We start from the raw sequence: 25,950 nt of genomic DNA, 5'->3' as shown, positions 1-25,950 counted from the left end.
CTATTTTTAAAGGTCAAGTTAAACATCAACAGGAGTATTTATATGACCAACTGTGAAATCTTTACCAGACCAAACTCTTTTGTCAGTTTCCATTTAAGTTTTTACTCTAAAAGTTAAAGAAATTGTGGATTGATAATAAAGCGTCAAAAGGCTGCATTGTTTGGTGCAAATGTGACATTTCGTCCATCGCAGTTCTCCAGGATTTAAGGTAGAGCGCCGGACGCGCTGGCGCTCCTCCCGCGCCTTAAATCCGCAGGCTGGCGCTCCATCTGAGCGGCGGCGCGCAGTGCGCAGCATCAGCAGCGGCGCGGTCATGGCGCAGCAGCTTCTCCACAGCATCCCCACACACAGCCAGGCATACACTGTCGACCTGAATTATTTCAGTGGCGCAACTATTCCAAAAGTCCCCGAGGCGCTGGGAAGAAATTTATGAAGGAGGGCGGAGTAAAAGTGCGCCACTCCGGAGCGACAGATGCTGGGAAAGTCTTATTGGTTGTGGGCAGAAGAGGAAGAGGAGGCAGAGAAGAAGCGTCCTGAACAGAGATGAACACTTCTGTCTGTTGGAGATTAAAGAGCCGTCCTCTCTGAAAGCCTTGAATGGTGAGTTTGAGTCCACATTTGAACGGACCAAGTCCGCGTAAACACTTTCTGCTGCTCTCTGCATCTGATATGACCTGTTTGATTCCGTAACAGTAACAAAAATGTGTTTAAGTTGAGCATATATTTGCTAAAACTGTGGCTGAGTTGTTTGTTTTGGAATCCTTAATCCTTTTCATGCTCACACTGAGCTAGAACCAGCTGTTGTTTTGCTTTAATCTGGATTTCTACAAGACAATTTTTTTTATTCAGTTTTAAATGGAGGATATCTCCGTTTTCAGAAAACATTACTTTTTTATATAATTTAATCACATTTAATGGATCTGAAGTGAAAATGAGTGTTTTTTTTATTTTATATTTTTCAGTATGTGTAATGAAGGACTCCATTTTATACTTTAACCAAGTCTTAACTTTAAATCTCACAACAGCAAAGGCCAAAATAGTGTTAAAATAATACTAACATTATTTTTGAGTTGTTCGGGAGATAGTTCTAGTGTAAACAGGTTTATTTTGCAGCCTGTTGTCATAAAATACCTTCAAACTGTAGAAACATCAAAAATTGAAATGTTATACTTGCCACCTTGTTGTTTATGCCACCTACATTAGCATCTCTTCAAATCTGTTGTTGATGTTTCGTGGAGTGACAGCCTCCGTGCCAACAGTAATCCTCTGGATAGTTTGTTCCACAAACCTAAAAAGGGCTGCAGCAGCTTGTGTTTTAACTGCATTTCTAGCAGCTGCAGCTTTCATGATGGCGTGACAATGAACGCACCTGTTTAAAATTCAAACCTGCTTTATTCTCCTGCTAATTCGGATAAAAACTCTCTCCATCGCTCTGAACGATCGCGTCAAACTTGGCTCTGAACAGGATATTGAGCCTGCGGACTGATAAAAACCCAGAACGCAGGTTTCACTGAGGCTGCAAAGGTGAACTCAGAATAAAACCATCAGCTCCAGCCCCCATTATAATCAGCACACATTCGCTGAAGCTCAGGAGGAGCAGATCACCACCAAGGGAGCCACAAGGATTTGACACTTGGGATTTTGCCAAATGGATCATTTAATCAGAGGGCATTTAACGCAGAGGAAGTGTATGAGTCTCACAGTGATTTAGCTGCACCGGTTCCTTCAGCTGCTGCTCCACATTTTAATTGATTTCTGCCTTAGGGAAAGAAGTTTGTGGACTAGTTTTGTGAGACTTTATAACAGTGTTTTCTTTACGTTTTGCTGGGGGTCAATGCTCGTTTTGAGGGGACACAGTTTGTTCTCTTTTGGTATTTTCAAATGCATTTATTTAAACTTACTGAATACCTGGGATCTGTTTTGGCATCATACGCTAGAGAAACTAGGTTAATTTTCAGAGAAACTACACTTGCTTGGGTTTAACAACTCCAAGGTCATTCGGACCCAATGAGTGAATCTGAGTGTTGCTGTTGCCGTGCAGGGGAGGACACTCCTAAACAGCTGAGTGGAGACAGAGCCGGGATGCTCGTCCCCATGGCACTTGGCTGCACTTGCCTCACTGATGCTGAAGCAGTTTCAGTTGTTTCATTACTGCTTCTGCACACCGTGTTCACTTTTTTCTCTTTTATGCAAGTTCTCATGTCCATTTTAAGCAATTTCCTCACAATATCAAGTGTGAAAGTGACCCAAACAATGAAGAGTGTTCAGTAGCAAAAGTGACAAAGTACCTTTAAACAATTGCCGTTTTACTCATTTGGAGAGTTTCTCGTTTTTTTTAGAACTATCTAATAGTTTAGACTTTAGGAAATAATAATGGACAAACTGACTTTAGCATGACAGAATAAAAAGGGGGAAAAAAGACTTGACTGGTTTGGATATTGTCTTTGGCTGTTTGAAATGACAATTTAAAGTTTATTTTTGTGTTGTTAAGATCCTGTTTGCTACATTTCTTTTTTGGTTTCTGTTGTTACTGTTTTTTGTCTCTAAACTATTAGGTCTTGCTTCTTATTTTATTCTGTTACATTTTTGTTGAGCTTCACTTCCTGTCTGTGCTGTTGATTCTTTTGGACTTTTGTTAGTTTTTGCTTCATTAAGTTTGTTTTTAAACTTGAAGGTTTTAGTTCCATTTATGGAAGAGCAGCATTTTTCTCTATTGGCATCTTTCTTTCATTCCACATATGGTCTCTTTTAACACTAGTATGGCAGTCATTTATTATAAATCTAGAATAATCTGTGCTCATCGTTAGATTTTAATTCTTTAGTTGCATATATTCAGATGTGTCATTTGACCTAATGGTTTGTGTAGATGTTGCTTGTTACTGCGATTGCGTGTTTTTGTGCTTTGATCAGTCTCAATTCTGGCTCCAGGTTTGGTTTTGTTTGTTCTCTGCGTCTGCTCCGTTGGCCTTTTCATCACTTTATTTGATCCCTGCAGTTATTAGATGTTCTCTGCCTGTTGCTCTCATTGTATTTCCTTCATACTTTCTTTTGAAACTTTGACTTTGTAGTTTTTTCCGCAGAATTCTCTTTATTTAGAGATTGGATTTACATTTTTTGTCATCTGATATGTATCCTGTTCCACAGTTATTCATAGTTTATTTTCATATGCGACTTTCGTATGAAAAAAAATATATTAATCATAACAAGGTTATGCATTTTTTCTTAGCGGACATTTCTAAACAAGATTTAAAGTTTTTTGAACTGTAATAAAAAACTTCAAAAAATGAAAGTAGCTTGCGCTTTACCAGCTCTGTCCTTTCACCTTAGCTGTCCTTACTGAAAGAGTGCAACAAAAATGTGTGCCAAGCTGTTCTTTGGGAGGATAAAGAGCAGACTCGTTTTGAAGGGCAGCAAAAAATTACCGTCAGTAACATGTTGCAGATATTAATCCTTACTCAAAGCACTAAAGTCTGAAGTTTTTAAGCCGAGAGACATCTGTCTCCTAAAAGCCACACGTGTCTGAACTTATTGTGTCGTCGCAGAGTTGCCCTCTCTTTTTGTGTGGATCAGGTGGAGCTGAGTCTGTCACCCGAACACGCAGCTCCCACCCCTCCTTTCACATTTTGGGTCTAAACTTCTATGAGATTATGCTCGGCACTTTACTTATCCTTAATGCTGCAAAGGATAAATCTCTTAATTTCCACATGGGGTCTGATCCGCAGGCAGTTGTGTCTTTTCATCAGTCTCAGCTGCTTTTGCAGGGATTGCACATGCAAACATCTATCCAGGGCAGAATCTGTAATGCACAGCACTTTTGAACCCGGTGTGCAGACAAGCAATATTTAGGCCACATCGTCATTTGAAGGGGGGCTTGTGGCTGAATGGAAAGATCAGATGTGCACTGCCAATGGACAGTCAGGAGTGAAAGCCAGTGGCCTGGAGCTTGTGTCAGCATTAACTTTGTGATGTTTCACCATGAAAAGCATCTTTGCATTGCCGGAACTTCCTTTCATGCTGCATGTCTCCTTTCATGTTACTCTCCCTTTCAACATGCATGTCCTCTTTTTATTTGTCCATTTATGTAGTTGCCTATACCAAAGCCTGTTCCACATTTGAAACCCAAACTGGGTTAAGAGCACACACATGCACCTTTGATAGTTTTTTTTATTTTTTTTAACTGACCATAAGGAAAAAGTCTTAAAGGATGACGTCCTTTTAACCTCCCTGCTTTCATAAAAGAGCAAAAAACAGCTGCTTTCAAGCTTTTTCTCTGAAAACTGTCAAACGAAGGACACAAACATGGAAAACTGAGTTGTGCTTTCATCATGCTTGTGTGTTTTTAACAGCCTCTGGGCTTTCTGTTTCACTCTGTGAAAAACTATAAACAAGCAAGTGTTTGTTTTTTTTTGCTCTACCATCACTGGAAATAAAAACCTAATATTTCTGGCTGTAGTAATTTCTGGCGCACAGTTTGTGCTAAAAACTGAACCTCATTGCCTCATTATAGATAAGAGAAAATAAAAATGCTCGACATTAAACTAGAAATCCACACAGAAAAGACAATTCCTTCTACATAAAAAGCAATTTTTGAATCCCCAAAAAGCTTCTTAAACTTTCCTGTACCTCCTGATTAAAGCTTCATGCCGGGCGCGTCATTTCCACGTGGAGAATTAACTTTTCCATCAAGCCCTATTTTGTCGTTAATCCCACAACAACTACTTTTTCTTTCCACAAGTGATTGCAATTTTGCAAATGTGTGCAGGGACAACTAGGCACAAAAATGTGCCCTAATTTTACAATTCAGTGCACGAAGACTACAAAGCCAGACAAAAGATGCTCTTTGAGGACATAAAGGGATGATGATGGCAGTGGAACACAGCCAGCAGTGAACAGCAACCTCAGGGCATTTAACTCACCACACAGTTTGGGCGTCGACATCTCTAAACTAGCTTTTTCCTGTAAAACTAAATCATACAACCTACATTTACCCACATTTATTAAGCATGATTGATTTTTGTTAACTTTGTTAAAAGCCGTTCCTGCCAGAGTTTTTTTTATCAAAGAAAAGTGTTATTATGCCGCACTCTTCACTACTGTTGTTGCCTTATGATTTTTTTTTAACTTTTTAAAAATTCTAGTGTTTATCTCTTTTTAAATGAGCCACAGATCATTTATTTTGTTATGAGTAGCTTTTAATCTAAAAAATATATGATGTTGGGAAAGAAAGAAGGTGAACAGCTTTATCACCTTAAGAAATTCATGATTTCACTGAGTTTTGCAATTTACTGTTTGTAGTTTTGTAGTTTCAGTTTGATTCTTGAAAGGTTAAAGAATTTATAAATTACGATATATGAGAACAGAGTCTTAAAATTACGAGAGAGAGAAAAAAAAAGAGTAAAATTATTTTAAAAAGTTGCAAAAATTAACATTTTATGAGAACAAAATCGGCCTGATAAATTTATGTAATGAAAAGTCATAATTTTACAAGAAAAAATTCATTACATTTTTGAAAAGATTTACAATAGTAAAGCACATTCAGCAAAATTCTTTCAATAATTAGCAGCATGACCCCTTATTTGAAAAGGTAAATGTACCATTCTATTTTTGAAAAAGCATGTCTTTTTACTTACGACTTTTTGAAGCGAAAAACCATGACTTCTCATGAATTGTTTAATTATTTTTATAACTCCGTTTAAAATTGTCTCTTTTTTCAATCATAATTTTACCACTTTGTTCCAATATTTTTTTTATTTTTCTTTGTTTTTAGTGGCCCTAATACTCTGTCATAAAAAAAAAAGTTGTTTAATAAGCTGTAATATTTAAAATTGGCCAAAAACTAACACAAAAACAGAAGAACATTTGCCATACCTGGGATCAAACCCATATCTCAAAACAATGCGATTCAGCAGCTAATTTATTTGTCAAACCTCATCATGATACAAACCAGCGACTTTGGGCAGAACACAAGATAAGATGATAGTTTGACAAATAATCTTTAAAAAAAGAAAAAAGTCCATTTTTTTTCTCCCCGAGTTGTAATATATTTGAAAATTTAGCACTTTTGGGGCTGTCTTGATTTATGCATTGGTTCCATGCGAAGCATGCTTCCTTTTCTGACAGATGGAGAGCAGGTGGGTGCTGTCAGATTAGCAAGACGTCAAATAGGGAAACTTTCACCTGAAACACTGGAGAGATTATGGAGATGATTGTTTTTCTGTGAACCAGAAAACTAAATAAATTACTAAGTTAAATCAATGCTTCCTATAGTCCTTGTATGTAATCTCCTTATAACATCTGTTTTGTCACAGCTGCATGTTTATTTGACTTTTTTGTTTAACAGTTTTCAATAGACAAAAATATATTTTCTTTTATTTTTTCTACTGTTGAATTTTTTTTCTGCTATGCATCACTTTATCATCTTTAATTGGGTTTTCAGCTATAATTAAATCATAACTTACCGGTACTTTTTTTTCACAATCTTACTAAATCTTGTGTCCCATAACTAGATTCCAGTGAATTGATGAGCCACTTTTTAATTTATTGTCTTTTTCACTTGTTTTTGTTTAGGAATGTCAAATTTGTGGAGTCGTCTGTCCTCCTTCAGTCGACAGGTTTCATAAGGAGCTGATTGTCATTGATTATTATGCACGTCGCCCTAAATTATTGAAAATTTCACAACACGTTTTTCACAAACGACCTGTTTCAGGTTAACCGCCTCCCACTAGTCGGCTTGCCGTTAATGCATGACCCTGCGTCATCTCTCTGATGTGCTGCGATGGATTTGACGCATCCTTTCTGCTCAATGAGACGACCTAATTTGTCACATCACATAGGCAGCGCACTGAGACCAATTCCCTTCCCTCATTTATTTGTGCTATTATTAATAATGCAAACGGTGCACTTTGCACAGCTTAACTCAGAGTTTTAACCCCCTTCCCATCAGAATGTGGAGTAAAACGGGACTTCAGCCATTGCACTCCCCGCATTATTAATGGAGGTGGTATCTCTGCTCCATTTTACCTCACATTGCAACATTAACTGTGTTTACATCTGTTTCTGGGGCCACATTTCCACAACTCCAGCGCCTCCAGTTTAAACCATCTAGTCTTTTCATCCAGCTGCTGCTCTTTGCTAAAAGTTAAGTGCTGAGTGTTTGCAGCCCACAAAACCAGGTTAAAATGTTTTCATGCGAAAAGTAATTGGGTTTCCCAGGCAGAAATCCACTTCGAGAAAAAAGGTTTCTATAAACTTTTACGGGACCAACATTTCCCATTTATGTGACATTTAGGCTTTTGTAGGAAAAATGTTTTTTATCTGATATCTACGGTAACTCTGAAGTGTTGTAAAACCAAACTAATTTCCAGAAATCAAAATAAAATGTTAAAAAATTAAACAAATAAGAAATTGCAGATAACTTAATATCTGTAAATTCAAAAAAAATAAAAAAATAAAAGAAAAAAAAACTTTCCAAGTGTGATTTGTGTGTTTCTTTGGAATAAAGTAACCAAAAAAATTGACATTTTCAAGTGACATAGTTCCTTAAATGTCGTGTAAACTACATATCTAGCAAAAGCAAGAATAATAATCTGACAAAGGCTGCAGAAACTTTCAGCAAAGAGCAGCAGTTAAAACGCAAAAGAGCAAAGGCAGAAATGTGGAAACCTGGAAACTGCAGCGATTTCCCCCAGAAACCAAAGTACATGTAAACTTAGTTTAAGCTTCCCATCTGTTTTTCAAGTTTAAACTAATTTATAAAAAGCAGAGTTCATAAAATCTAGGTTGAATAGATCTGCAGAAAATTTGTTATGAGAAATATTTCACACACAACTTGAACTAATATGGTTATCAAAGAAAACGCATTTGTTTTTATTCGAGGACTACCTGGTCAAAAGTTGGCACAATTAGAACAAAAAATAAAAATCACTAAAAGTCATTTCTACTGTTTGCATAGATTACGTAATGCAGTCAAACATTACATTCCAATGCAGGACTACAGATGAGATTATGTGGTGGCAACAGATGTTCAGATTTTACCTGCACACAGCCTGTTCATCAGTCATTAGATAATCATTGGTTTCTTTGTTTTTTCTGAATTACGTTTTTTTTAGGAGTTTTTCCTTACCGCGAAGGGGGATCTAAGGACATGGGTGCCAGTTTAGTTTAGTCTGTTTAGAGTTTTAGTATTATCCTGTTGAATTCTATGCATTTATGATCCTTTTTGATATGTTTACCTTACAATTACTGGTATGAAGCCCACTGAGACGACTGTTGTTGTGAATATGGGCTATAATTGAATTGAATTTTGGACTTTGAATTTTGCATTTGGCTAAAACCCAAAAGACACAATAACAGAAAAAAAAAGGACTAGAGCACTGACTTTTTTATCCTCCCCGTCCTGTTTACGGCCAATATGAGTTACTGCAGAAACTTCACGAGCACACTGAATTCCTCAATGTGTTCCTATGCTGCTATTATGACCTGACTTCTACCATGAGGGACCTCTGTGGGGTCTGGGTAAAGTGCAGGCTAAACCTCTCAAGATTTATTTACCGGTCATTAATTTACAGGTGAAACATAAAGCCTGACCTAAACTAGTCAGTTTGAAGTCTAGTCAGTCAAACTAGTCAGTGACATTTTCAGTTGTTTTAGCCACTCAAGTGTACTCATTTATTTGGGCTTTTTTTTTGGGGGGGGGGGGGGGGGGGGTTGTTGTACACCAAATGAAAAAAAAAACCTCTTCAAAAGACTAATAAAATTACTGTATAGAAAAGATTGAATGGTATGCTACGTGGAAAACATTTGGGAATTCTTTGGAAACTTTATGACAAAGGTGCTTTTAATGGAATTAGAATTTGAGCAGCATCAGGTATGCAGAAGTGATGTAAGTGCCTGGAAGCAGTTTGTATCAGAGCCAAAAGTGCATTTTGTTTTCCTAGTTGCATAAAGGCTGGACTTCATTGTTTGTGCATTACTCTGTGAATTATATAAGCATGATAAACAAATCAAAGGACACAGTGTCAGTTACAAAATATGCAGTTAATTATAGCAGTGTTTGTTTCCAAGCAAACTACTGTGTTGAACTGCTAGTGATATGTAATTTCACTTCATTAAACTATCGTTCCATGTCTTCAAGTATAATATTTTTAATTTTAGGAACCCAACAAAGTCTGTTGCCATATATATTTTAAAAAATTGCAAAAGAATTGCTTCCCTAATAGAAAACAAACTGGATGAAGTCACGAATCCGGAGATTGAACATACTTGCATTTGGCCTGCTTCAAAGTTAAATAAAAGTCTCCCCAACACCAAAAGAACTTCTGTCCAAGCAAAATCCTAAGGCGTAATAGATCTTTCATTTTTGGCTCCGTCGCAGAATACTGTGAATCTCTGCTGCTGATTGGCTGGAAGAACAAAGGTCAAATGAAAAGTTTGATTTGCCAAAACTTGATGGGATAACTTCATATTGAAACTTTTTTGCCCTAGCAGTTCTGTCTGCATTTTCAATTCAAATTCAACCAGCTTCTAATACTAGAACAAACATAAAATCTTCGGGGGACTTAAAGACCTACTCCGATCATCATGAAAGCCATTTTTAAAAGCGTTCTGAGTGGTCTTTTAACCATATTCCCTTTTATATCTAACATTGTTTTCTAGGACATGGCTTTTGCAGAGAGGCAGTATTTCATTAGAAATTCACGGAGCCCTTTCTTTATCTGAACGATATTTACACGCTTTCCCACTAACTGCAGCCACTCACAACCCCTAACGTCACCCGTGCAACAAAAATGGCGAGCAATATCAGAGCTATCCAGCCGTACAGTTTTGAGCCAGATGCCAGCTCATTTTCTTTATATGTTCTCCCTGATGAGAAACAAATGGAAGCAAGGAGAACTGCATCCATCCAGTCTATGGGAATCAAACTCATAACCCTCTGGCACAGAAAGATTAATCGACTTTACAGGTGATAGCAGTAAAATAAAACAATAATACTGCTATCACCTCACATCAATATCGATTTTTGAACATTTTTTAAAGTATATATATTTGAAAAATTGAAATCAGTTTTTGAAATAAAAACGATTAGTGGGTCTTACAGCAGTGCTGTATCATATTCGCTCTAAGCATCACCCCATGAGACCATCACCTTTGTTTTACCTTGAAATCTGCTGAGTCAGTGTCACCTCCTTGCCCGCTGTTAAGTGGCAATCATGCAGGATCTCATGTACATGTGTCAATGCAGGATTTAATTCCACAGCCGCAACACAAAGCCAACATTATGCTTGCACTTTTGCAACTTCAGTTGTCACCACTTTTCCTGCATTCTGCATCCCATGCCTTCACTCCATCTTGTTTACAAAGCGTTTCCCAGAAAAGTTCAGAAGGGGAAAGATGATCATTTTCCCGCTGTGCAGTCGACAGTTGTTCAGCCAGAAAACCTTTTAAAATTTGGCTCCTGCGTGCAGGAGGTCTTGGGGTCAGTACAGAGTCAAAAAAACAGAAATTCTCGCAGATTCACAAACTTTTCCCCACTAAACCTGCTTTTGTCTGGTTCAAACACACAAACTCTGTGATCCCTGTTGTTATCTCCAACTGCTTTAATTGGAGATTTGAGCCAGGAACTTTCCTTTCTGGGTGTAATCTGCTAAAAATAGCACCTTGACAACTGTCAGGACAGAGCGGGTTGGCAAAGCTTGTCCCTCTCAGGCTGAGAAAAGCCACCAAAAACAAAGACTGTCAATGTTTGCCTCCCCAAGAGGTCCCATTGCTGTTTTCATGCACCTGTTGCCATGAAAGTTTTGCCTTAAGACGTGGCCTCAGTAATTGCTTGCTGTCTGTCACAACTTGTCACATTTCGCCTCCAGTTGCTTGGAAACAAGGAGGAGAATCTAGAGCCGAGCAGAAACTGTGCTTTGAGATCCTAATGAGAACGTGTTAGACTTTGAAGACATGGACAACCGCGGCGTCCACTTTGCTTGATGAAGCAGAACCTTGTTGATCGCTTTAGCAGCTTGTTGACTCACATGAAGATTTGAAAAGTCTTGTTTGAGCAGATTTTCTGCAACACTTGACTGTGCTCATCTGCACCACAGGATCCTTATTGTTCTAACGTCCCGCTCTGATCATCTTTTGATCTATCTTAAAAGCGTTCAGTGGTCTAGTATAATTATCCCCGTTTTAGCCAAAATAAAAAATAAAAAAAGGCTTTTTCTAGCACAGTTTCTGCAGAGTGACAGTAGTTCATTAGAAATTCCCCTCTGAGTTGTGGATGGGACTGGAGCAGGGAGCATGTGGCCTGCCCAGAGTATTGTGTACATCACAGATGTAACCCGTTTCAAATGGCATGTTTTCATCTGTTCCTGATTCACAACAATTTAAAATAAAGAATTACTCAGAAATGCGATTTTGAGCTTAAGTTTCTTTTTATATGTTCTCCATCATCAGAAGAAACCTAAGAACAAATTAAAAACAGCAAAAACACAATTTTCACTGTAGTCGGCCTCTAAGAATTTCACTGGGAGCTGGCTGAAATGATAATGCGAGAACCTTTGTTGTCACCTTTATGAATGTTGTGGCAGCTGGCCAGAAGTGATGGAAAAAGTCTGACATCAACTTCGAAATGGGAAAGTGGGCACAATACAGGGAATCAATAAGTTTTATTACTATCCGTCAGATTTCCTCCAGCAGAAAAATATAAAAGAAGCATACATCCAACAGACTTCAACTGAATTCTGGCACATGAGGGTTTATTAGGTAAGAGAGAGGATCAGACAGGCTTTGGGAAGGATGTTGGTCACTTGAGTTTGGAGATTATTCTAATTACATCCATTCTAGGGATGCAACGATTCACTTTTCCCACAATTTTTGGATCACGGTTCTGTTTCAGTTCAAAAATGGAGTTAAGTTTTACTTATAAGCAAGTAAAAATGAATCAATATATTAAATGTAGCACAACACATGTATGACACTTTTAGTTTAAAAGTGGAGTAAGGATGAAACATTTCTCTTTACCCAAGATTTGGTTCAATAGTGCATGCAACTGTTGGACTTTAAAGATACAATTGTAGCATCCCTAATCCATACTAATATAAAAACAAGTCTTTCAGAAAGTTATGCAGAGAGAGGCTTTAATTTTATAATGGCAAATAAAGACTAAACAACAGCATTTTTATGTTTTGCTGATAAAATTACGTGTTTGCAGCCACAAAATGTTTCCAAAGGTTGAACAATTTTAATTAAAACTTGTTGAAACATAAATTATATTTTATCACAATGTTTAAATTTAATAAATTTGAGAATATTTGCTTGTGGAAACTGCACATTGGAATTCCATGTATTCCCAGATTGCAAATCCACCAAATTCTGAAACCACGACGGCGCTTCGGTGTCCCAGACAACCGCAGCAACAGCTGTTGGATCTCTGCTCATAACTGCATCAGTTTTAGAAACCCAGGTCTCTGAGTGATAGAAAATATGTATTATAATTACAGCTGACATATGAAACCATGTGTCTCTCCACTCATGGTTGGATATAAACGGAAAATGAAACAATTAATTTATTGACTCACTTTCTAATTTGATGTATGGGGTCAGGCCGGGTCTATTTCTGTTGGCTGTGACCTTTCGTGTTGCTCTCTGAGGTGAGCAGGGACTGAGATTCTGGCTTCTAAATGGTTGAACTTGATGAGCCACCAGCCAGACATATCTCACACCTGCCAAGGTCCGTCTCTCACAAAATTGGGGGAAGAGTCGGGTCAGGGCAGCCAAATTTGACCCATCCAACCTAAAATTTAGTTTTGAATTTTTTGGGTTTTTCTTGTAACTAATAAAGAAACAGTCATCATGACACCCTTAAAAAGTCTAGTAGAATTGATTTTTAACAAGCCACTGGGAGGTTTTTATGAAATCTGAGATTATGAAATCCGAGAAAAATAATTCTTACAAGAGTGGGAAAAATTGAGAAAAAAAAGAGCATTTCAAATGATTGAACTTTTACTTGTAAAACAAATAACTGACCAGCTCATTTCCATGCTTTCATCCATTTTTCTGCCTCTGAAAAGTCACTCTAGTGCAGCCTATGTGAGCTTAAAAGCTCCCACCCAGCTGGTGTAAGAGCAGTGTACATTAAAGAACAGAGGGGAGAAAAAGACTGTGCAGCTCTGGGGCTCCTGGTAACTCTGACAGTCAGAGGAGAGGCTGCAGCGAGGGCGGCTGCACGCACAGGAAAACATCCGATGGTGAGCAGTGAGGCTGCAGCTGCACGAGTGGGACTCTGCCTTTCTGTGCTTTGGATTTTTGCTTTTCAAGTGTGGGAGCTTTGAGGTCTGTGTGGGAAGATCTGTCATCTTGGGCAAAAGGATGTGTTTCTTGAAGCTTTGTCTCTTGCTTGCACTGGAGAGGAACTACATAATTTACATTCTATCCGAGCACTTCTGTCATCAACTTCTACAGCTAGACCGCGACATAAATACAGAATTATGTCATATTTTATCATGAAGGATTTAGCTTGTATTTTACTGGACTGCTGGTTTATTTCCCACTTTATAGGATTGCTGTCTACTTTAAAAATGTCTAGTTTTTTTGTTTGTGTGTGTGTGTTTTTTGTTTTTTTTCTAAAACTAACATGTAGCTTCGTTACATTATTTCAGCACGCATTTTCAAGAAAACAAGTCCTAAATACAGATCAATACGTTAATTTCATATTTGATGGTAAATCTAAAGCATGTCTTCCACTTTCGGCTTCTCCCATCAGGGGTCGCCACAGCGAACGAGTCGCATGGTAAATTTGGCAATGTTTTACGCCGGATGCCCTTCCTGACGCAACCTTCTCAAACCGGGCTTGGAACCGGCAGAGGTAGAGAAGGGAACAGGGAGCAGCCCAGAGTCGAACCCGGGTTTCACGGACGGAAGGCGCCGCAAACCAGCACGAGCTAAACTGGCTCCCAAATCTAAAGCATGTACAAGTAACATTTTTTGGGACATAGCTGCCGTGATGCTTTCAAACTAACCAATGTTTTAGGAGATGTTTTTTTAGCTCGGAAAAGCTTTGAAACAATTCTGAAATTCTCAGTGCATGTAAAAGTTGAGGCTCCATGCTGAAAACTCCAGTCACTTTGAGGGTGCAGAAAGCTGCAGCCAAATGAATCTTTAATGAGTTACAGTAGGAAAGGCTGCTCAGAATGTTTGTGGGTTTTTTTTATTACTCTATGCTTGTTCCAGTTTATCATTAGAGAAAGTCATGCTCATCAAACACATGAAGTGAGTGTTTTATGTCTAAGAAAAGCTGTAATATCTGAACGCTCTGTCTCTGTTGGAAGCAAGAAAACTTTTATTTTATTATATTAAGTTTTCATGTCTAGAGAGTGTTTTGTTATTTTTATAAGCATTTCTTGTTTTGTCTCTTTTCCTTGCAGGCCAGACTGAAAAACATGTCTAAAGAGGACTCGAGTTAAGTCTGGTTTCAACTGGTTTAAAGTGCCTCTGGTTATGAAAATCTGCGCTTCACAACTCAAATGGTTTGTTTTGACACAACAATCCCTTAAAAAGTCAAATATTTTGTCTAATAAAATATGTTAAATGGTTCATTGCTGCTGTCTTCTCAGATGTTTGTGGAGTCCGTTGTCCGATGGGGAACATGGAGCATCCTGCTCCAGTTCGGGCTCGGTGTATCTGCAGGAAGCTGTCCTTCACGCTGCGCTTGTCGACCTGAAGTCAGAGAAGTGATCTGCTCTGGCAAGTATTTGAATTCGGTGCCAGAAGGCTTTTCCAATGACGCCAGACGCTTGGATTTATCCCGCAACAAAATAAAGACAGTAGGACGGCGCCAATTCTCTGGCCTTGTGCAACTTCAAGACTTGGACCTCAGTGATAACTTAATCTCCATGATTGAGGTGGAGGCTTTCTTGGGCCTCAAGAATCTCAAAACTCTTCGAATCAAGAATAACCGTCTCAAGATCCTCCCAGTCGGGGTTTTTTCTGGACTCTACAGCCTTCGTCTCTTGGATTTGAGCCAGAATGAGATTCTGGTTTTCTTGGACTACACCTTCAAGGAAGTAGCCAACCTTCAAACGCTGGAAGCTGGTGAGAACGACCTCGTCTTTATCTCCCAAAGAGCTTTCTTTGGTCTGCAGAACCTGCAGGAGCTGAACTTAGACCGCAGCAACCTGACCTCCATTCCCACAGAGGCGCTAACCCAGCTGCAGAGCCTCACAGTGATCCGCATGTTTCGCCTCACCATCTCCTCACTGCCCAACAATGCTTTCCGAAGACTGCCCCGTCTGCGTACCCTCCAGATCTTAAACTGGCCTGCGCTGGACACAATTGCAAGCAACAGTCTAATTGGTCTAAATTTGACATCACTCACTATCAGCAGCTGCAATTTGACTGCGGTTCCTTATGCAGCACTTCGTCACCTGGTGTACCTGCGCTTCCTGGACCTGTCCTACAACCCCATCACTGTTATCCAGGGTAACCTCCTAGGGGACCTTCTGAGACTCCAAGAATTACATCTAGCTGGGGCAAGCCTGCTACGAATAGAACCAGGAGCCTTTAAGGGCCTGTCCTTCTTTCGAATGCTTAACGTAACATCCAACATGCTCACTACTTTGGAGGAGAGCGCTTTCCACTCCGTGGGGAACCTTCAGGTGTTGCGTTTGGACGGGAATCCCCTTGCATGTGACTGCCGGCTTCTCTGGGTGATGCGGCGCAGGCAGCGCTTAAACTTTGACGGCCACCAGCCCACCTGTTCTTCTCCTGACGCTGTACAGCAGCGCGAGTTCAGAGACTTTTCTGAGAAGGAACTCGTCAGGCTCTTCACGTGTCGGCCGGCTCGTATTATGGACCGCAGGCCGCAGGAGGCGAGGGTTGAGGAGGGCACCACAGTTCTCTTTTCCTGCAAGGCTGATGGGGATCCATTTCCAACCATCACCTGGATCTCCTCTCATAAGAACACAGTTTCCCCCACAGGAAGAATCAGAGTTCTACCGAATGGAACTCTGGAAGTCCGCTTTGCCCAAGTTCAGGACAGCGGCACATATCAGTGCTTGGCAGTCAACGCTGCAGGCAATGACAGCATGTCTGTTGGGTTGTATGTGAAAGGGGTCCCTCGTAACAAAACGACCCCTTTCTTTCTGGAAGAAAGCTGGGTCGAGCCCCCAGACCTCCAAAACGCCAACTCCTCTGCTCAAATGGCCAAGCCATACCCATTTGATGCCAAGACGCTGATCATTGCCACCACTATGGGCTTCCTGTCCTTCCTCAGCTCGGTGGCCATCTGTTTCGTCTTCATGTTCTTCTGGAGCCAGAGCAAAGGTCAGATCAAGCACACGGCAACGATTGACTTTGTTCCACGCTCTTCTGTCGGTGGAGGAGGGGATGGCGCCGATGGCGGCAGGTTTACCATGAAACTTATTTAGACCAATCGAAGGAAGTTTCTGTGAATTTTTCTGCACTATGAACTCACACTGCTACTCTGGAGATGGACACCTGGTATCAAAGGCTTCTCCAGATGCCTGATCAAAAAGAGTTTCTTGCTCCTGTGCCAGCCTTCTTCTACTTTTGTAGCTGAAAGTTACATCCAGGCATCTTCTCGCCTGTGTTTTGAAACTAATGATCGTACAGTCCTTGGGGTGAACATCATTATGTAGACAGAGGTGTCTCAGTTTGTGTACATTTAATTTCAGTAAACATTGAGTCAATATGCATCATTGGTTTCTTTTATATAAAGCATGAACTTGTAAAAAATGAATTGAATACATTTTAGTCTTTGAAGACTAAATCACAGTGGTAAAAGACAATAAGTGCTGTTTGATCATCCATGTTGGACTGATAGACTTATTTACTGTCTCTGCTTTGCCATATTCGACCCTTTTACACAAATTCTGCTTTGGTTTTAAGACTTTAACTTGTGAGTAAAGCTTTGATATCCATGTTTGGAATAGAATAGCCAAATATATTCCTACTCTCTTCCTAAAATTTAGACACTTTAGACCTTTTTAGAATGTTAAGGTTTGGAAGGTTTAGGCATCTGTGTTAGGTAGCCATGTAAATGGCAATGTATACTTAACTGTTTTATACTTTTACAAGTTTTTTTTTTAGATCAACTGCACCTTTCCTTTTGTTATTTTCTGTCTCAGCATGCTATGATTTTATATATATTTTGTATCCGAACGAAACGCTGAAAACTATGTGCCTCACTGACAGTCTCACCATCGACAGAGAGAATGCTGTCCTTGATCTGCGTTATCTTGTAAATATTTAGGTCAAGGTTGACTTGTGTCCTACGTATATTCTATAATTTTATCCAGTCCTGGGGATTAGTGTCACTCACATATGCCCGTCTTGTATACCAAACTGAGTAGATGCATTAGGCTGTGTACAAAAACACTTAACCATGCCTGAAATGAAGTTGTGCAAGATTGACATAATTGTTTTTTTGCTGTAAAATATTTTCATGTTGTCATTAAATACCGGTTTGAACCTGCTCTTGTTTTTTTCTGAATGTTTTTGTATCTACAAAATATCATTACAGTAGATAAAAACAAAGACTGAAGTTCTTCATTTGTGAGCTTCAAACTGAGGGAAGATTTTCTTTGTGAGAAATGACTGATTCCTTTTAGTGAACCAAATGCACATGTTTTGGTTTTTATTTTCTGTAAATATGACAAAGTCCAAAAACAGGTTTAATAGGTTAATTTGTTACTCTAAATTGTCCGTAGGTGTGAATCTGCCTAAGTGTGTGATATGTGGCCCTGCGACAGACTGACGACCTGTCTAGGATGTAGGATAGGCTCCAGCAGCCCCATGACCTCGAAAGGGACAAAACGGAAGAAGATGAATGAATGAATGACAGATTGTGAGATTTAACCTGCAGAAATATACTCTCAGTTTAAACTCAATTTATCTCGTATTTTCAGGTCTCTTTCATTGCACAGCTCTGAGGCTGAGAGTGAAACTCAGCAAATATTAAACCCAAGCGCTACCATCATTTCACTGTAGAGGTTGAGAGACTCAAACGAATTCACTGAACAGTAGATAATTTTGTTCGTGTCATCCCCAGAATAACCCAGAAAAGCGAGGAGGGGAAAAAAGTGATTATCACGTGTATGAGCAGAGATTTAAACCCTTTTGGATTACCTCGGCACGTCTCAATCTGTTATATAGGTCTGTCTGGTGGGTGCTATCCTCCTGCCCAGCCTGGCCTGTCATATTATCTATTTTAATATAACCATTTGCTCCCATTGGACAGAAAGCCAAGGGAGGAGATTAAAGTGGTGCTCCGAAGCCCCTCCCATATCCCATGACTGTCATACACCCCAAAGAATATTGTGGTCTCCTCACATCTGCTGTCAGTAAACTTTAATCCGTTTTTCCCAGAAAAAAATTAAATTACAGCTCAACTAAATCATTAAAAATAGTATTTTTTCTTATTTTATTAATTTTATTATTGCCCTTTTAACCAAATTACTCAACTATGGAGTCAATAAATACAGTCCTGAAAGACTCACCAAAATAAAAAAGGTGTTTTTTGTGTTTTTAACATGTTCTTGACATAAATAAATAAAATTAAGCTCAAAATGACTTTTCTGAGTATGTATTTTCCAGATCATTGTTTATTTAGGAGCAGATGCAAAAATAGTGATTGAAAGAGAGCTTATTTGTGACATAAAATATGCCGGGCGGGCCACAAGCTCCCTGCTCCGCTCCATTCTGATGCTTGTCGACGACTCCATCAATGTCTTTGTTCTTCTCATTCGAGCTGACATCTGGCACAAAACTGTATGGCTGGATAGCTCCAATGTTGCTCACCATTTTCGTATTTTCAAGTAATATTAGCTTGTGGTGTAAGAGGCTGTGAGCTAGAGAGAGAGTGCATAAACATAGAGCTCTCAAGAATGGGGAGGGGAAAGGGGGTTTGCTTGCTCCACACCATTGGTCCCGCCCACAACTTGAAGGCGAATTACTAATGAACTCCTGCCGCTTTGCAGAAACTGTGTCCCAAAAACGAACTTTTTCTTTTTTTTACATTTTGGCTAAAAACTGCATTATCATGGTTAAAACAACAGGTCAAAATTTGATCTGAGTGGGACTTTTAATAGTCTACACAACTGTAAAAAGTTAAATCCATTAATAGTTCAAATTCCAGCATGAAAAGTGACATCAGAAACTTAATTTTTCCCTATGCTTAATGCAAATGTCTTGTTTACGCTGATCTGTGTCAGGATCTGCGGAGTAAGTTTTAAATTGGACCCAACTAGGTGAAAAACAATCATTCTCATCCTCATTCTCTGGATTCGCCGTCATTAGTCCCTGTGATCTGCTGATGTTCTGATTTAAACCCGGCAGTTGTGCTGAGAGCACAAACTAAATAGACTCATTAGGTTTAACAAGCAAAAGCCATTTTCCTCAATCAAGTGTTTTGTAAGTAAATCAAAGTGAAGCCTAAAGCCGTCTGACTGCAGATGAAAGAGGGTGCTTCAAGGTAAATCCCAATAAGCTGAAGCTGTGTTCACAAGCAGCTTTATTGTATTCTCTGTCTTATGCTTAAATAGGAATCGCAAAAATGTACTTTATAAATATTGAAAACACAATCTACTAAAGTTTCATTTACAGAAATGTAAGATTCAACCTGGGATTGCTGGGATGTTGCTCTGATAGATCTCCTTGAGTTTTCTGTGTTGAGTTGTTGTCTCTTCCTCCTAAGGTTCCTTCAGTTCAGGTGAATTTCCTGCCAATCAGCCACAGGGATCTCTTGCCTCTGATATTTTTGGCAAAGTGTGCACAAGGTCCAAGTCCTGCTGGGAAATAAAACGCACCATCTTCACAAAAGTAGTGAGCAGTTTGAAGCTAGAAGTGTTCAGAAACATCCTGGTAGATGACAGCGTTGACTTTTAACCAAATAAAACACAGGAAATCAACAGATACAGTTGAAAAAAATGTTCATGAAACTGAACAACTGAAACTTTGTCTTGATCAGTCTCAAGCAGCTTTCTTCCTCCAGATTCCGAGATATTGATTTAAAACAACCAAAACTTACAGATTTTACATGGATCTTACAAAAAAAAAAAACTGAACAAATGACATATCGTCAGGATATTTTTGTCCGCAGCCCAAGTCTGACCTTTTTGTTTCAAAAGAGACCAATCAGAAGGAAATCTGAAACCCACTTGAAATATTGTGCATGGCAGCCAGGAATCACAGGCAGCCCACCTTTAATCTCCACATCATTTTGAATTTGATTTAGCTTTTCTCTCCATGAATTTGTGTATAAGATTTTAATGAAAATCTAAAATCTATCCTTTAGGAAAAGTTGTATTTTATGAATCCCATACTAACATATATGTATGTATTCTATCCAATAGGTCATCTTAATAATAAAACATCAGCACACTGAACCTCTGAAGTGGGAACAGGACGTTCAGATGCAATGATGTAAGAAACATAAAGTTATTGTGAAAACCAGTCGGAAAACTCTGCCTTTGCTGCCATCTAGTGGTGAAATGTGGGAAACATAAAGTCAACAAAACAAAAATCTCTGAGGATTGAAGTCTTAAATCGACAAAGCATGTAATCCCAGTTATACACGGATAGAAAAACGTTAGTTGGGAAGGGAAAAACATTCTGAAACTGCGTGGTGGACTGCAGATTGAACGTTTATGCTGTATTGTGTTAATCTGTTCCTAAAAAAATAAAACAGGGATCTGGTCTTAAAATGACCAAATAACCGAATGTGACTGAAGATATTAAACTTATGGTTGCTCAAATTTTCAGCAAATACAAACACTTCAAAGATCAGATCTGAATCGGCTTCAAATGATTGATTACAGAGGCAGTTCAAGCTATTTTAATGCAGATCACGTGGGTGGATTTCTGCTCGTTTTGTCGTCTGTGTGGCATCTGAAGTGAATGAGAAACCGGAATGCCTCTTTTTCTCCCTGATTTTTAGAGTAACATCCTGCTGATTTATTCCACTCCATGGCGCGCTGCTCTGCAGAGAGCTCTCATAAAGGCGCAGATGAGGCTTTGCTCGGCGCCTGCCTGCAGCTATAATTTTCCTGTGAATGAAAAGAAGGCATTTATGAAGCCTCTCCTGGCGGTTATTCCCCATTCACGCTTCTTCATATTTGTGACTTTTAATTCAAAAATGTGAGAGTCGAATTCATCTTACACTCTTGAAACAGATGGAGAAACGGTTAATTTGAGGTTACTTTGGATGCAGTTACATCCAAAGATTATACAAATTTAAGAAAAATAGAAAGTATAAAAACAGTTAGATGTTTGTTTGGCCATCCAAACATAAAATCATCTTTTCAGCAACAGGTATGGGGAGCATAATTCATAATCGTGGATTTGGAATAACACGAAGTCAATGTATTCATTTTGCTCCTGCAAAGCATCACTCCCCCCGCTGCCTGTCGTCTCCCTGAAGCCAGACACCCCAAATGTTATGAGCCCCTGGAACCTCTGGAAGAGCAGACGTATCTGGGAGCAGCGGTGGTTGGCACAGCCTATGGGACACAGCAGATCGGGGAGGGACCTGAGTGGAGAGAGGACAGGACTTCAGACGGAGCGCATCGTGGAGAACAGCAGACCTCAAAAGCAAGATGAATTCGTTGGTCCTCCTGGCACTTTTGGCCTCGGTCGTTGCGGGAAAGGCGCCCAGGCTGAAATTTGTGGTGCACGGTAAGCCGCCGTTGGTTTTGTCCGCATGTTTTACTGCTCCGTTTTCTGTTCTGTGTTGAGCCTTGGAGTCTTGGCTGGAGGGGGTGGACAGATGATTGGATTGAGCATCTTGGGGTTGATGCGCCCCTTCATGGTTGATCTGCTCTTTTAAAGTGCGGGTGTCTTCTCTTTGCCATGTACTATGAGCGCATATCAAGCCTTCATCGGAGAACTGCGTCCCGATTAATCTCCCTAACAGACCCTCCCTCCTTCATTTGAGTTGTAAATTACGCGCTCCAGCATCCAGGCCTGCAAACATAGTCAGGTGATCTGAATGAAAACCTGGAAAATCTGTGAGACCAATAAACTCAGTATGTTTTCTGTCCATTTGGGTCCATTTAGTTTTGTATGCGTAAATATGCAACTTTCTTGTTTTTTCCTTTTTGATTCCCATTTATGACACAAGTTCTCAAAGGCTCCGATGTCTCTCTGTCTCCGCGTCAGACGCACAGAGGGATAATCAACCCCCAGGCGTTCAAAGGCGACCTCTCGTCCTCTGAAGGAGGAGGGGGATCATGGCGTCTTTTTTTGTCCTGCGAAGGCTGCGGCTGTCATCGCCGAAAAGCGTCGTTATTGTGAAATATCGCTCTGTAGCGGTTGATACAGTCATTGTGGCTCCGCGTCCTTGCGGAGCTGCAATGCGGGACACGTACAGCTGCTTCCCACTGCAGCAGAGGAGTCGGGAGAGCTCAGCCTCACAGTGGAGGGAAAGCACGCACAGCTGGACGCGGGCTTCAGAAAAGCAGACAATGAGGGGACATGATTGGGGGAAGAGTGTGGAGTGGAAAATTCCGAGCACAGACCCCGTTATCTATTCCACTCACGAGTCCCCCCCCCCCCCCCCGTTTTTTAAAGTTTATTTATTATTTTTTACACCCCACACAAATCTCTAATGTATTCAGCAATCAATAGAGGTGTGGGCTGTTGTCAAGTTATCTGAATCGCTTCTCTCTTCGTGGTGGAGCTCAAGATGCCGCTGGTGGACGTGCGTGTCATATCAATCAAACTGTTCTTATAGAATTGCTGACTCCGGGACAGGAAGACGTTCAGGGGATTTGGGGGGAAAACAGGAAAGATTTTTTTAAAAGCTGGTTCAGGACCTCGGACAGCTCCGAGGTGTTCCTCAGGAAGTTAGCATTTGGAGACCTTTTTTTCACCTTCAGAAAATCGAGCTTGGGGTTTTACTCTGGTGTTTACACCTGTTGAAATCCTGAAAAAATGTTTTAAATTTTCTTCTGCTATGTTAAATTTAATCAAATGAAACCAAGGTTGTTTAAAAACAGTTTTAAAACAAGGGGATTCTAGCTTTGAATGGGGTTATTTAGAGGCTTTTTCTTGGATAAAATAATCATTTTCTGTTTCTTCTTCCACATTTACAACAAGATCAAGGCACAATTTTAAGCGACTATAAAGGGAACTAAAATACAATTCAATTATAGTCCAGCCCTTGAGACATACATTACCAATTTGATTTGTGTGGTTAAGGTTCTTATGAAGTCAAACTAAATTCTCATGTGCCTTATACTTTATCGCCAGTTAATGTTTTGTGACAGATAGGTGGTGGGCAAAACTCCTGGAGCAGAAAGTCTCAAACAAGTCCAGAACATTTGAATGTTTAGTAACAGAAACACATAGACCAAGTACATAAACTGCACCAACAATTTTCATTGGAAAAAAAAAATGAAGTTGCTTTTTTTCTGCCTTTTTTGCTGCATTTTACCCTTCTACAATTACATCAGTTTCATGTAAAATATCTAAAAAGCCAAATTATATTGTGTTTGTTGAACCACATTTGATCAGAAATCTAAACAGTTTGGCCTTTAAACGCAGGCTGCCTCCTCTTTTACACCTGATACACACATTTTTGACACCATTTAGCATTTGGAATCGTGATTCTGCCCACATGCTGAAGTAAAGTTCAACAATCACTCAATTTTAGATTTAATTTGGCCATCATCCTCCCGAGATAACTAAATGACTCTTTAGCATCCAAGGAGCTTCATATTTTGTTGTCTGCTGCTCCCATGGCAGGGAGATGTGTTTTCTTGTATTGTCTGATCAAACCTGTCTTATCAAAAAGCTGCCTGCTGCTACTGGAAAGGCAGTGACAGAATCAGAACAGTGCCACTAAAGCCATCATTTAAAAGCAAAAGCAGCTTGCTGGAATGAGCTAAAAAGCCTCAGAGCTGCTGCTAAAGTAAATGACGTCTTTGTTGAGTTGGGTTTTTTTGCTGCGAGAGGCACCTTTTGCATCACAATTACTAAAAGTGTTGATTTGCATAGCTGCGGTTGCTTTTATAATAGTTTCTTTTTTTTCTCATGTATTAGGCGTTCGTGTATTTGTTCAGGATTAAAAACAGGACCGAAGCTTTGTGCTTTTCATTTCTTTTAGGGGTTTGCTGAAAGGATTAGGATTTGGATTATTCAATGAATAAATGAAAAAAAAAAGTCAGCCTCTCTTTACTTTGTGAACTGAATACATATCTATGACCTGACAGTGATATTACAAGAAAAACAAAGTCCAGAAGGAACAAAAAAACAAGAACATGGCATCCTTCAAAGCCCATCTAGACGACTGTTGTTGTGAATTTGGGCTATACAAATAAAATTGAATTGAATTCTTGGGTGAAGACAGTAAAACATTTTCTGAAATGTGTTTTTCATTTGGTTTGATGGAACTAAATGGAGAAATCTTCAATGGGTTCTTGATCACTGAACTTTGGCTCTGCGTTTTTTTTTTTCTTCCAGTAAATGCCTTTTCCTTTCAGACTAACCCACCAAAGTTGCTCTCCTTTCCTCAATTTGCATATTTCTGCCTTTAAAAATGACTCACTAATTCAAAATGCTTTTACTTCTAAGAACATGTGTCTGTAATTGCCTTTTAATTAAACCTTTTAATCAGGCAAGCTAGAGAAAATGAGGATGTTTGTCTTTGTTTGTGCTCAGCTGACCTTTTGAAGATTCAAGGGTATGGCCGAGCACAAGCGATTGAATGTCTGAGAGAAAAAGAGAAAGAACAAATTTAGGTTTGTGAGAACAAAAAAAAACACACTTATGAATCTCTACACTTAAAGATGCATTCCTTGTTCTGTTGCAGCAGACCATATTTTAAACAACCGTTTAATTATTATAACCTGTTTCGAACCTTGAGGAGTACGACACCTGAATTTCTTTTTTCTGCATCTGTTTTTGTTGTCAATGAGTGAAAGCCTTTGGAACAAAAGACTCCTCTGTCTTTAGAATGGAGGATTGATGATGACTCGTCCCCATGAAGCTTGTCGTGTAACTCTTGTGCTATCTTAGATGACCCCACCCTTACATTGACATGTTATTCCTGCCATGAAAAAGGTGGATAAAGGTGGAAAGATTTCATGTAATCCATGGACACCAGTGAAGATCACAAATCATTGAAGAAAAAAGGTTCAGAGCACTGTCTAGTGGGTCTAGATGACCCAACTCCCAATGTTAAAGTGCCCAGGATAGCACAAGGGTTAAAAGTAGATTTCTCCAGAGATGGATTTAGTTAAACACAGACATGCAGCCCTTAACTTCTTGTTATAGCACACATTTTTTTTCCAGCTGTTTATGGAAGAGAAGTTGAAGAGTTTAATGGTTTTTACAGCTTTCAATTAACACGGATGTTTGACTTTGAAAAGGTGGAATAAAAGAATCTTCTCATCATTTGTTAAATAATCACAGTATTTCTGGCAACAATTTTGATCTTATTTAGAATAGTTTTTAAAGTTCTATGATCTTCCAACCATGTCATTTTTAGCCAAAATCCCAAAACCTGTCATTCTCTTTAACAATTTTTCAGCAGAGCGGTAGGAGTTTCGGAAATTCCCCTCTGAGTTGTGGGTGGGACTGTTGGCAGGAAGTAAGCCTGCGTTCATTCCCCTTCATCCCTTTGTTTACACTCTTTCCTGCTGGCTTCCAGCCCCTCACACCCCCAACCTAAGATTACCAGTGCAACAAAAAAGGGCGAACAATGTTGGAACTAGGCTGCACGGTGGCGCAGTGGTTAGCCTTCTTACTGTGAGGCCTTCTTGCCTCACAGCAAGAAGGCCTCAGGTTCAAGTCCCGGCTGGGGGAGATGAAAAACTACATCAACAGGGGATCTTTCTGTGTAGAGTTTGCATGTTCTCCCTGTGCATGCGTGGGTTCTCTCCGGGGTCTCCGGCTTCCTCCCACCATCCAAAAACATGCTGCATAGGTTAATTGGCCAATCTAAAT

General features: G+C 39.6%; 2 protein-coding genes across 4 annotated transcripts in view; both read left to right on the top strand.

Annotated features, from left to right (window-relative positions):
- The first annotated feature begins 188 nt into the window (after nucleotides 1–188).
- Nucleotides 189–17,478, top strand: lingo4b (leucine rich repeat and Ig domain containing 4b). Of its 3 annotated transcripts, none has more exons than XM_004078343.5 (3): nucleotides 189–600; nucleotides 14,412–14,513; nucleotides 14,601–17,478. In XM_004078343.5, exons 2-3 carry the CDS (start codon nucleotides 14,511–14,513, stop codon nucleotides 16,410–16,412), a joined length of 1,815 nt encoding a protein of 604 aa, XP_004078391.1. In that variant the 5' UTR covers nucleotides 189–600; nucleotides 14,412–14,510; the 3' UTR covers nucleotides 16,413–17,478. The 3 variants fall into 3 exon arrangements, with proteins under 3 accessions (XP_004078391.1, XP_011484039.1, XP_011484040.1); XM_011485737.4 differs by lacking the exon at nucleotides 189–600 and adding an exon at nucleotides 13,115–13,235; XM_011485738.4 differs by lacking the exon at nucleotides 189–600 and adding an exon at nucleotides 13,181–13,320.
- Nucleotides 17,479–20,965: 3,487 nt separating this feature from the next.
- The window catches only part of si:ch211-113g11.6 (semaphorin-7A), a 44,665-nt gene continuing 39,680 nt past the window's right edge, over nucleotides 20,966–25,950 (top strand). The window contains exon 1 of the mRNA XM_011485736.4: nucleotides 20,966–21,678. Within this exon, the coding sequence (XP_011484038.1) occupies nucleotides 21,600–21,678 (79 nt within the window). The 5' untranslated portion in view covers nucleotides 20,966–21,599. The remainder of the gene's footprint in view (nucleotides 21,679–25,950) is intronic.

The sequence above is a fragment of the Oryzias latipes genome, chromosome 16, assembly GCF_053564925.1.
Source record: "Oryzias latipes strain Hd-rR chromosome 16, Olatipes_Hd-rR_3.1".
Lineage (NCBI taxonomy): Eukaryota > Metazoa > Chordata > Actinopteri > Beloniformes > Adrianichthyidae > Oryzias > Oryzias latipes.
The sequence above is the reverse complement of the archived record's forward strand: the minus strand, read 5'-3'. Positions and strand labels throughout refer to the sequence as shown.